Below are 11,070 nucleotides of genomic sequence, written 5' to 3'. Positions count from 1 at the left end.
AAATGCTTTAACCCTCATTGAAAAATGAGGTGGTTCTGCTCTGCTCTCCCCTTGATGGCATCATCCAGACATGGCTCTTCTGCCTGAGGAAACCATCTCTGCAGGGACCCCTGAGCCAGGTTCGCTCTGTCATTCCTCTGGGACCATTAACTGCAAGAGACTGGTACATCCCCCGCTGCTGGGGTGACCAGAGCTGCTGGGGTCTGTGTCCAGCTCCAGGGGACAATGCTGGTGTCTGCACAGTCCAAAGTCTGCATATCCACCAAGAGCCCCAGGGCATCAAATCCCAGTTACGCGACAGTGCAGCTTGACAGCATGGTTAAATGTTCCATGAAAAACTAACTAGTCGCCCCCTGAGATTTCCAGCCTTGATTTCTCCTAGGAGGGCTGTGTACAGATATTTTGATTCATTTTCCGTTCTTCTTAAGGGAATTCAGACTCAAACTGTTCTATTGTTTATTAGCTAATGCGAGAACAATAAGGGAAACCTCTTTAAAAAAATGTGTCTGGCGTTGACAACGTTTGCAGTGAAACGAAGGGAGAAGGCACCATAAACACCAGTCCTCACGGGGAGCTGGTTTTATGGCTGCTTTCCTCATTGCTTAGGGCTCCTGACGAGGACAATTCCTTACACGCGTTGCAGAACAAATTCCTGCTGGGTCTGACAGCGCACACCAGAAAACAAATGGATTTCTCAGAGTTTGCCTCACAGCGAGATTTTCTTGGGGACAATTTCTTAAAAACACAATGATCTTTTCAAAGATATCCTTAAGTCTGCACCAGCTACCTGTCACCAGGAAAAAAATGTTCATATCATGTCGGCTCGATGAAATCAGGATCGAAGCTGTTTATTGACTTACTAATGACAGGCAATTATCCAGCAATCAGTGAACTATACGCTTGGGATCAATATCTGCAATGCAGCCGATAAACCACGGTGCTGGGCACTCCTGAAATATTAAAAAACACACAGAGATGTCTGAATGCCCATCTCTCACTCCTCCTGCGCAGTCCTAATTGCCCACACATGACTGCAGACACACTCCCCTCCTCTGGCAGCGCACACACGCACCCCAGGACCAGGGGAGGGTCCCCTTCTGGCACCCCCCTCCTGCAGGAGATGTAGGTGCTACACATGCTGCCGCCTACAGTTTGCTAATGCCCGTGCTATTTCTGGTGAAAATATGATTTATTTAGGGACCAGTCCTTTCAAGAAACACAACCTCTGCCCATACATGTCCAGCCGGCTCCGCTAAACACACGGCAGGCCAGAGTCTGGTCATGGGGTGATGGGGTCATTTTATTTCAGCTTGCGGAGCCAGATTATTGAAAAGTCAAGGAAAGAGAAAGAAACGCCCCAGGAACGCCAGCACCCTCGCTGCTCCCTCTCCCACCCTGTCCTGCTGGGTCCTCGCAGCAGCGGGGGGTTGCAGCCGGACCTCCCCGCACCTTAGGTCTCCGTGACGGGCACATCCAGCACTAGAGCATTCTGCAGATTTAAAAATATTAAAAAAAAAGCACACGGGCAGGATTTAGCAGTTACATCCATGCTCAGAGGTGATGGGCAAACGGCACTAACTCCAGGGGTGATACAATAGAAGCACCGTGTGGGTAAGCTTCTCCGTGCCTACCTCAAACCTGCTGATGTTCGCCCACTGGTAGGTGATGCCCAGCAGGTCGGGCAGGGGGATCCCTCCACTCAGCACCCCTGAAATGAGGAGAAGCCACCATCAGAGGTGCTCCGGCCATGGCAGGCGCTGCCAGCATCTCCAGCACTTCCCTGCCTGCCCATGCCTGCCAAAGGGCTGGGAAGGGGACTTGGGAACACTCAGAAAATTGGCAGAGCTGGAATTCCTGTGTTTTGTATCTTAGCATGGAACTAAAGATCTGCTTTTGGCACACTTCCCATACAAGTTAAGCAGATAAATTAATGTTCCGGGGTGGGGGTTTTTTACTGACATTTTGGCTTTTTTCAGGCATGGTAGAAACGGACAGTGTTGATTTTTGGAGACTTCAGAAAGGCAAAGATCTCATTAAAACTGTTCCCAGTTGCTCACAGCAAGCAGTTTTGATTTTGAGGACAGGAATAACATTCACAGAGGCTTCAGAGGAGAAGGCTGCATCCTTCGCAGTGGATCTGTTGCGGGCAGATCTCTCCTGCCCTTGAAGGAGAGGGCACACCAGAGCTCCGACCGGGAGGCACTGCCCTCCTCCAGCTCCCACTGCAAACCCCACGGGTGCAAAACAGCTGGCAAGCAATTTTCCTGGCAGAATCACTCACAGCCCCGAGGGCAGGAAAAACATGCGAGGTCAGCCAGGCAATGCCAGTTCCAAAAAACAAAAAAGATAACAACAGTCTGTAGGAAAAAAAATGAGAATTGTTTTCCCCGTGCAGATAGCGAATCCTCAGGTGAAACCATAACCATTCTTACTGTTGATCGATGGCACATAAGCCACGTGAATAATATCTGCCAGAACTCCTTTCAGCGGCAGCTCCTGGAACACAGAGAAATGGTGCAAACCACCCATCGTTCCCCGTCCACCAGGCTCACCCCACCAATGCATCCAGCGCCCTCTCGAATCACAGGAAAATTGGGAAAATGGGAACTTTTGAGAAATTCTAAATTTCCACGAAAACTGCCCCAGATGAAACTGTTCTCTGCCCCAGCAGCACTCTGCTCTCTGCCCTGTAGTTGGTGCCAGGCACCCTCCTCACAGCCCAAAACCCTCTGCAAGACAGACGTTATCAACACTGGCCCTCCCAAGCATATCTATTGCAGCATCAGGATTAGGGGGAGACGAGGAAAATGAACATCCAGTGCACACGACCTCTCCCAGGAATGAACAGGGTGGGTTACGAGCAGGGACCCCTTCCAGAGCATTCATGCCCGTGGGCAAATGGTTTTGGCAGTCGATTTGTCATTTGTTATTCCTTGAAATAATATTTCGAACTACAGCATTCACTTTGGTTTTCTTTTGGGTGGTTTTTTTTTTTTTAACAAATCTGTTATTGATAATGAGAGCAGTGGAACAGGGCTCTGGGGAGCGAATTCCTGGTACAGCATTACACAAACCACCAGATTCACAGTGACAACCCCAGCCCCATTCCCAGCACAGATCACCCAACTCACATCAAACATCCCAAGGGAGGAGGAAGCCAAGGCCATCTGAGACAGACTGCAGGGAGAGGAAAGGCACAGGGTCATTCGCCTCCCAGGGAGTTGCCCTGTTGCCCTCAGCAAACTCCTCACCCAGGTCTTGGCCTCCAGCAAACCTCCCCATTGCACCCGAAGTGCTGTGGCTCCACCAGCTGCCCTCCAGGAAGGGGCTGCTTCCCACCAAGAACATTATCTCCAACCTGAACCAAGTTCAGCTCTTCAAACTTAAAGAGCAAAAAACTCAAACAGCTTTTAGGACATCTGGATTATGTCACGTTGACCCTCATCTATTTTTAAATAGCTGTTAGTGTAAACTATAAAAATGTCATGCAGACACAGCAAAGGTTCATTTGGAGAACGCACAGGAGAGATGCAGCGTGTGGCCTCTCCAGCAGACTGTCAACTCTGCTGGTGGTGGCACTGGGGACCAGCAGCTGCGTTACCTTTGCAGAGCCAGGGAGAGATGCAGCTTTTCTTCTGCAATGGCAAACTCTGCCTCCAGGTTGCTGTGCTGCAAGGGGAAAGGGAAAAGGAGCCACCACCAAGACCCTGATCCTCCCCAACCGCTCCAGCCCTGCAGGACCCCCCGGGGCCAAGCATCCTCCCCAACAGACATCCCTGCCCACTGTCCCACATCTCTCGCTCCGGTGTGGGTGTGGGTTTGCTGGCTCAGGGCAGGGACCAACCACATTCAGCCCTCGCCAACTGCAAAAGGCTTCAACTCACAACAACCAGGACAAAGAGGGATTCGGGAGGAGAATCTGAAGGGGAAACCCAAAACTCAGCGGTGCTGAAGAGCTGCACAAAGCTTTTGTCTGGGGTTATTGTCACCACTGGTGCCTTCACTTCTTGCATTTCAATCACCACTGGCTGTGATGGAGGCAGCACCTCAGAAACCTGGGGAGAGTCAAAGCAAAGGGTGATATTCCCTTTCCTTCCCAGTTAACTGCTCTGGGGATTATCCTGGCAGGTGCTGAGCATCGGTGACATTCACTAAAGTCAGTGGGAATCAGTCAAGCTGCTTCGTACAGCTCAATAGTATGTCCTTTAAATAATCTTTTAATTTACTAATAAAATAAAGAGAGCATCAGTTTGACCTTGGGCAAAAGGTACCCCACATGTCTTTGTGAATGGAGAATAGCTTTATCTGCTCCCATAAGTAGCCTGAGACGACCCACAAACCAGCAGGATCAAGCAAAGTCCACCCACCTCCGGGATGAGGGCTCCAAGCATCGTGGTCACCAGCGGTGGAAGCCCAAGAACCTGTTGAGAGTGTCACATGACAGGGACTTAATGAACTTGGACCAGGGGGAGTTTAACATGGGGAAGAGAAGAGGCATAACCAGCACGTGGATCTGCCTTGAACACGGCAGATTTTTTTAGTGGTCTCTTGAGGAAAATCTCAAGCCTGAACCACCCACCATGTTATTGCTGATGTTCAGGTTGAAGGATGCCTGCAGAACAGAGAGCTCAGCACTCAGTAAGTCTGCAGACAGGATGAGTTGAGTAGCAGCATCCCTCTTTGGTGGCAGAGAAGAAAGAGATGGCTGGTCCATGGGAAGGTCAACCTCCTTTCCCTCCTCTTGGTGGAGAATGGTCTAAAAGGACCCGTAGGAAGAACCGTGGCAGAAAGCACAGGTCCATTTCCAGGATTTGCATTTGGATCAGGTACAAGGTACTGGAAGCTCTGTTCTGTAGTCTCAGCAACAAAATGGAGCAATAAACTTCATAGAAAACTATTTGCTGAGGAGGTGGTTAGGTGATATAATGCAACCAGCACCTGTCTGCACCCTCCCAAAGCCTCTGCTGCCCAAGGCTGAGGAGGACAATGCCTCTGAGCAAAGGGATGTCAGAAACATCACCACTCCAAGACCTGGCGCTGCGCAGCAGCACTCACCTTCAAATCCAGCTCTATGAAAGTTTCATTTGTCATTGGGGGGTTCAGCAAGGTGTACTGGAGGGTCCCAGCAGTTCCAAGAGGGATCTCAGCTGCATGGAAGTAAAGAGGGATGCTTAACCAGAAGGTGCATACTCTACGACATGGGGAGAGTGCTCACCAGCACCAAACCACCAGTTCATCAGTGCCACACGCCATTCACGGCTTCAGTGGGCTCCTGCCTCCCTGTCAGCCTCTGTGGTGCCAGGCTCTCCCGAATCTGCGCTGAGGAGGGGGGGGGAATATCCATGTGGCCCCCATCAGGGTTTGTCCCCACCCTGTCCTAGTCAGGACTCAGCAGATTGTCCATTCTCGGTGATAGATCTGTGCTTTCCCCTTGCCAGAGGAAAGGAAGATGGATGGATACCAACTTACAAGTCAAGGGGGTGAATTTTGCATTCACAAGGTTGAACACTGCATCCACAGCTGGACATAGCTGTAGGGTGAGAAGAAAGGAGTGAGAAAACATTGCACAGAGGCTTCTGGTGGGAGCAGAGCTTTGTGGCTGCCAGACCAGCACATCTCCCACCCGGAAGCACCAGAACCCTCCATGATTAATTACCCAGACAAGGGTTTGCCATAGTTTCCTTTGTCCTTGGTTGAATTAGGTTACTCTGGAGTAAACCTGTCTTAAGCTGAGCAAAGAACAGGGCCAGACCCTCCACAGATATCTCACTAAACCAGACTGGCTTCATAACATGTGTTAAGAGGCTGCAAGTCTGCCCTCTGACAAGCCTTTAAGAACAAGTGTGCTCAGCATCGAGATCAGCCCTGTGCAAGCATCGCATCCCCAACAGCCGGGCTGGGACAAGGAGGCTTTCGGCAGTGACAGTGCCCCTGCTGCAGGTCTTGGCTGTGTAAAACCAGTAACTGCTCAAAACACCCCCTTTTACCAGCTTGCAAGCTCCTTTGTGTGATAAAACTGCAAAACCCGTTACGATGTAGTGAGGAGGAGGAGGAGGAGGAGGAGATGATGATGTCCGGGAAACAAGGATGGGAAGAAGATCGGACTTACCAGACCTGGCAGCACTTTCTGGAGGGTGCTGTATATAAACTTGCTCATGACTCTGGGCAACATGCTGGGCAGAGACAACACGTCAGCCGACACAGCCATTATGCACAGAGCAATAATTATTTACTAAAGATCAAAAGGCAAGAAAGTCGAGCGCTAAAGAAACCTATCCAGTACGGATTAAGCTAAAATATATCTAATAAAAGATGATTTTTTCTCTTTACAAACCTTTTCTCAAGAATGCCATCTTCTGGCTCTGAACAGAGCTAAGGTTTCCACGCCTAAAAGAAGCTCTGACATGCCAGGAGTATAGCGCTTAAATAAAGACTAATGCCAAAGATGAACATTGCATGGCAAGACACAGATAGAGCTGGCCTGAGTTTCTCCGTAAAACATTTTGGTTTTTTTAGTGGAAAAAATGAACAGTGAAAAGTGTGTTCTGCAGAAACCCACACCTGGAGACTGAAAGATTTAACAATGCTGTTACCTACCAATTAGGAATTATCAATATTGGCGAATCATGAATGCTGCCCTTTGGGACTCACCTGCTGGGGAGGTTGGTTTTAACGTTAATGAGAGTGAAGTGGCAGTTCCCGGAGCTGAACCTGGGGATGCCCGCGGTGTCCTGCCCCAGCCGGCTGTCGGCCGTCAGGTTTGCTGCCAGAGTGATTTCCATGTTTCCTCCTATAAAGCTGCTCAGAGCAAAGCTCGGTCACTGCAGGACAAACCCCCGGGAGCGAGTGATCCCACTCCAGACCCACCAGCAGCTCTCACCATGGGCACCGGCTCCTGCTCACCTTTTCCCAGTGATGGTCATTCGGACTAAGACGGCGATGAAGACCCCTGAGCCCGGCGAAAGTGCCAGCGATATCACCGGGGGACGGAGATCTTTCACTTTATACCTGCAGAAAAAAAAAAAACCAAAAACAAACAAACAAAAAAACCCCCCACAAAAACAGAAGAAAAGACCTGGGAAAGAAGAGCTCACAGAGCAGCCAGGTTGGGATTCTTAGTCAAAGCCGCCCATCACTGATATTGCCATCACCATCTTCATTCCCTTACTTCTTGTTTAAACTTCCCATCTAAAACCACTTTTAAATTTAGAACCACATTTCTTCCTAACAAAAAGATTGCACGGTTCATTTTTTGGGGGGAAAAAAAAAAAAAAAAAGTTTTGGTGTTCAAAACATCTCCATGTTTTCACCCAGAAGGATTTTGCGGGATGGAGGGCCATCTCTGATCCCCCAGAAATTCTGGGGTTCCCTTAGAATATCATTGACAAAAGCCGGGCACCCCCAGCTTTGAAAGCAAACCCCACCCGGTGCCGCAGAGCCACTGCGGCAGCCCCTGGCCAGCGCTGAGGCAGCAGCCGATGCGCTTTGTTGCCTTTAAGTTATAGTTTCTCCATGTATTTGCAGACACAACCATGCAGAAAATCACTGGCTTTAATATCACACTTGTTAGCGGGGAGTGATTCGTTTCTGCCTCAAGGCTGACACTTCCCAACCTTCTGCTTTTATTTTCTCATTCCCAGGTTCAGGCTTGTGGTGCGATGCTGCTGATCATCACTCACCCCGAGATGCCTTTGATGCGTTTGGCGTCTGGCTTTTTTTTTTGTGGCTTCCTCTGCCATTTTCTGCAGCACATCACTCTCGTTCAGAGCAGTGGAGATCGCTGGAAGATTTGCACAAGACGAGGAGTTTAGCACAAAACGCCCAGGGAGAAGCCATGTGCTGGAGGGTGAGGGGACTCAGCACCGCCCCCCGTACCCTGTAAAACATCGTTATTAACATAATCCCATTCCAACACACACAGGCACAGTCAGGACACTTTGCATGCTGTAAATTGGGATTACCAGCAATCTCTGCTGTTCTCAGGTAATGGTTGGAGCTCGGCGAGCGCTTGCTGAGCACACGTTGTCATTTTAGACACGAGACACGGGGTGCATTTTGAGGTTCCCACCTTAATGTACCTGCAGCTCTCGGGGCTGGGATGTGCTCGGGGATGGTGGCCGTGCAGCAGCAAAAGGGGGCTTCACCGGCCACTGCACCTCTGCCCGCTTGTCTGCAAGGACGGACAGACTCGTGTCCTCGCATGGACGCTAACGTGGCTGAGCGCTTACCGCGGTCAATCGTTCCAAGATCTATCCTGATGAGAGCTCCCGGGCCGTCAGCTCCTCCCGACCACACCAGCCAGCTGCCAAGGAGTAAAATGCACCAAATCCCTGACATCTTCAGATCCGATACGGCTGCTCACAGAGCTCCAGAGGTGGCAGAGGCTTAAAGAAGTGTGGGGGCTTTGATGGACAGAGAGAGACAATGAGCTGGAGATGGTTTCCAAACTCGGGGTCTAAATGCTGAAGTCAGGCCAGAGGAAAGCAGTCAGGACTCCGGTGCAAGTTCAGCAGAACTCCACCAGCCAAAACACAACCTGAACACAAGAATTACTCCCCAAAATTGAAAAGCCTGAGGACCCCAGAGCAGCCCCATCAATACATTTCAGCTTCCTGCACCACCCTGCCTAATGGCTGGTACCCAAGCAGGGCACTAAGCCTTCCTCTTCCACAAGAACCAGAGCTGCTCATTGTGCCTAAAACCTGCCATAGAGAAAGGGCCGGAGTTGCCTGATGGAACACATGGCCTGCTGGGTCTCAGGGACACCCCAAGCCCTGACCCCAGGAGCAGCAGGAGAGCCAATGTGGCAGTGGCCACGTGAGCTATGGACATGGCTCCACTGGTCTGCTCTGGCTTGGCCTCCCTTGTCCTTGCTGTGACAAGGACTCCCGCAGGGAAGGGCCCTGCTGTCACCTCACCCGCTTCTTCTCCAGCAAAGTCCCCAGAGGTTATCCAAGCTTTGCACTTATCTCCTGGAGAGAGTCAAGAAACAGCCTATATATAAATCCTAACCGAGAAAGAGGAAAAACCAAAAGAATGGAAGGGCTGGGTAATTAGTTTAATATAACCTAATCCCCAAGTGTTTCTGACATCTGCCAATAAAAATAATTTCACTAATAAATTTGAAAGTCTGGGGAAGCCCTTGAGCCTCAGGCACCAGGCACATGGTCCCAGTAGGCTGAAGTCAGTGCTTTTGCTCAATGCCCAGGAAGGGCCAACAGAGACTTGCACATCCAATCCAAAAGAGAAAAACCTGATCTGTTTAATTACATGGTACAGACGGAAGTGGGGGTGAAGAGAAACCTGAGACATGCAATGGTAAATCCTACTTTTGGAGATACCTGCATAACTGCAACTCTTGGGGTAAGTGGCTCTCGCTCCTCAAAGGTTCACAGAGCTTGTGCAAACACCGAGAGGGGACACGGGATCAGCTGGTGGAGAGCCCACTGGAAATTGTAATAATCTCAGTAATGTTCCTGTTGATTTCAGCAGGGTTGGAGTGAGGCTGAGAAGAACTGTCACCTGCCCAGAGAACAGGCTTCTCAACCCCAGCCCTGTCCGGCCAGACAGGCCACATGAAGCTCACCTCCAAGGCCGACCACCCTACTGCCATCGCTGTTGCTGCCCGTGCACAGCCCTGCCTGAGCTGGAGCTAGTGGCCACCATGGTGTCCCCACTCGTCCCCTCCTGGGTACCTCACCCAGCAGGACTCGGCTCTGGGAAGTCACCCCAGTGGGATCCTGCAGCACCGAGTAATTTATTTCTTCTCTTCATTTCTGTATAAAACGTGTCATGAGGTTTAATCTGCCATCGCCTCCCTCCCAGTGATATACTGGGTGTCTCTCTGCGAAGCCCAGACAGGGAGATTTACACCTTATCTAGTGGGAGTGTAAGATTTATAGATAACTCCCGTTAAAGAACACACCATGCCAGAAAGACGCTTTTGTACTAGTAACTTGATCAGTCATTATGCTATACGTTGACATCTAATTAAGCCTCCGCAGGGATCATCAGGTCCGGAACAGCTCTTCAGGGGAAGAAACACCCACCTCTTACCACCACCGTGCCACCTTGTCCCGACAGCTTATCCCCAGCCCCTTGCACTGCTGTGAACGGTAACAACACTCCCCAGAAAAATCTCCAGTACTGCTTCGGGAAGGGCTGCCGATATGACCTACGCCAGAAAAAGGCCTAGCAGGGACCAATTTCCAAATGCTGCTCTAAAACACGGTGAAGACTTATTTCTCAGAGACTTTTCTAGGTCGTGTTTGTGTCCCCGATGATGTCAGATGCCAGGAAATGCTCCCCACACCCCCCAGGGACTTATCTGCGGGTTACAACCCTCTCAGTGGATTTACTTTTCTGAACACATTTCTTGCCTCCAAATGGGCTGCATATATCAGTGTAGAAGTGTAAATCCTGTTCTCCCTTGGTAGGTTGCTAAACGTATATCTTCATATTTTCTCTTGACACTGCTATCTGGATGCCTTCAATAGAAATGTACAATGTGGCTGAAACTCTGCTTTTCTTCTCGGCGTTTCTCTGTCGTGCTGAGAAGGAAAGGAACACAGCACTGGTGAGAGCCAAAGGCTTTGAACATGTCAAGATGCACCTGGAACCAGCGGCCAATAACTCACTTTGCCGATGCACAAAGGACAATGGTTGCGTCCCGGGGCAGCAGGTGTTTCAACAAGCGCTGAACACCTGATCCCATTGCCAAGGGATTCAGAGCAAAATGGGCAACTCAACCCTCTCTGGAAGACTGGTCATGCCTGAAAGTTGAAATTACAAATATCGGGGGCAGGGGGGTGGAAGTCAGAACACAGAGCACGAACGAGAGTTGGGCGAGACCATGGAGGATGCACTTACATGGCATCTGTGGGTAGACCATTATCTGTCCTCCAGGCCAGAAGAGAGACAGGAGAGCACAATGGACCCAAGCACAGGAAGGAGAGGTGATTCTGTGACTATGACTCCCTTCCATGAAAGCTTTCACTGCTTGTAGGGACATTATCAAAGATGGTGGACATCACTCACCATTTTTTCTACCAGTTGTAATAAATATTGCCA

At 50.1% G+C, this 11,070-nt stretch overlaps 1 protein-coding gene across 1 annotated transcript; it reads right to left on the bottom strand.

The window, feature by feature from the left end:
- Positions 1-1,450: 1,450 nt before the first annotated feature.
- Positions 1,451-8,337, bottom strand: BPIFB6 (BPI fold containing family B member 6). Its single transcript, XM_074157575.1, is given in 16 exon segments — positions 1,451-1,489; positions 1,632-1,708; positions 2,433-2,496; positions 3,132-3,177; positions 3,602-3,669; positions 3,885-4,055; positions 4,368-4,421; positions 4,580-4,756; positions 5,056-5,147; positions 5,470-5,530; positions 6,110-6,173; positions 6,652-6,798; positions 6,904-7,008; positions 7,680-7,708; positions 7,710-7,780; positions 8,229-8,337. Coding segments are annotated over 16 exon segments (1,374 nt in total).
- Positions 8,338-11,070: the final 2,733 nt, after the last annotated feature.

Source organism: Numenius arquata, chromosome 12 (genome assembly GCF_964106895.1).
Source record: "Numenius arquata chromosome 12, bNumArq3.hap1.1, whole genome shotgun sequence".
NCBI lineage: Eukaryota > Metazoa > Chordata > Aves > Charadriiformes > Scolopacidae > Numenius > Numenius arquata.
The sequence above is the reverse complement of the archived record's forward strand: the minus strand, read 5'-3'. Positions and strand labels throughout refer to the sequence as shown.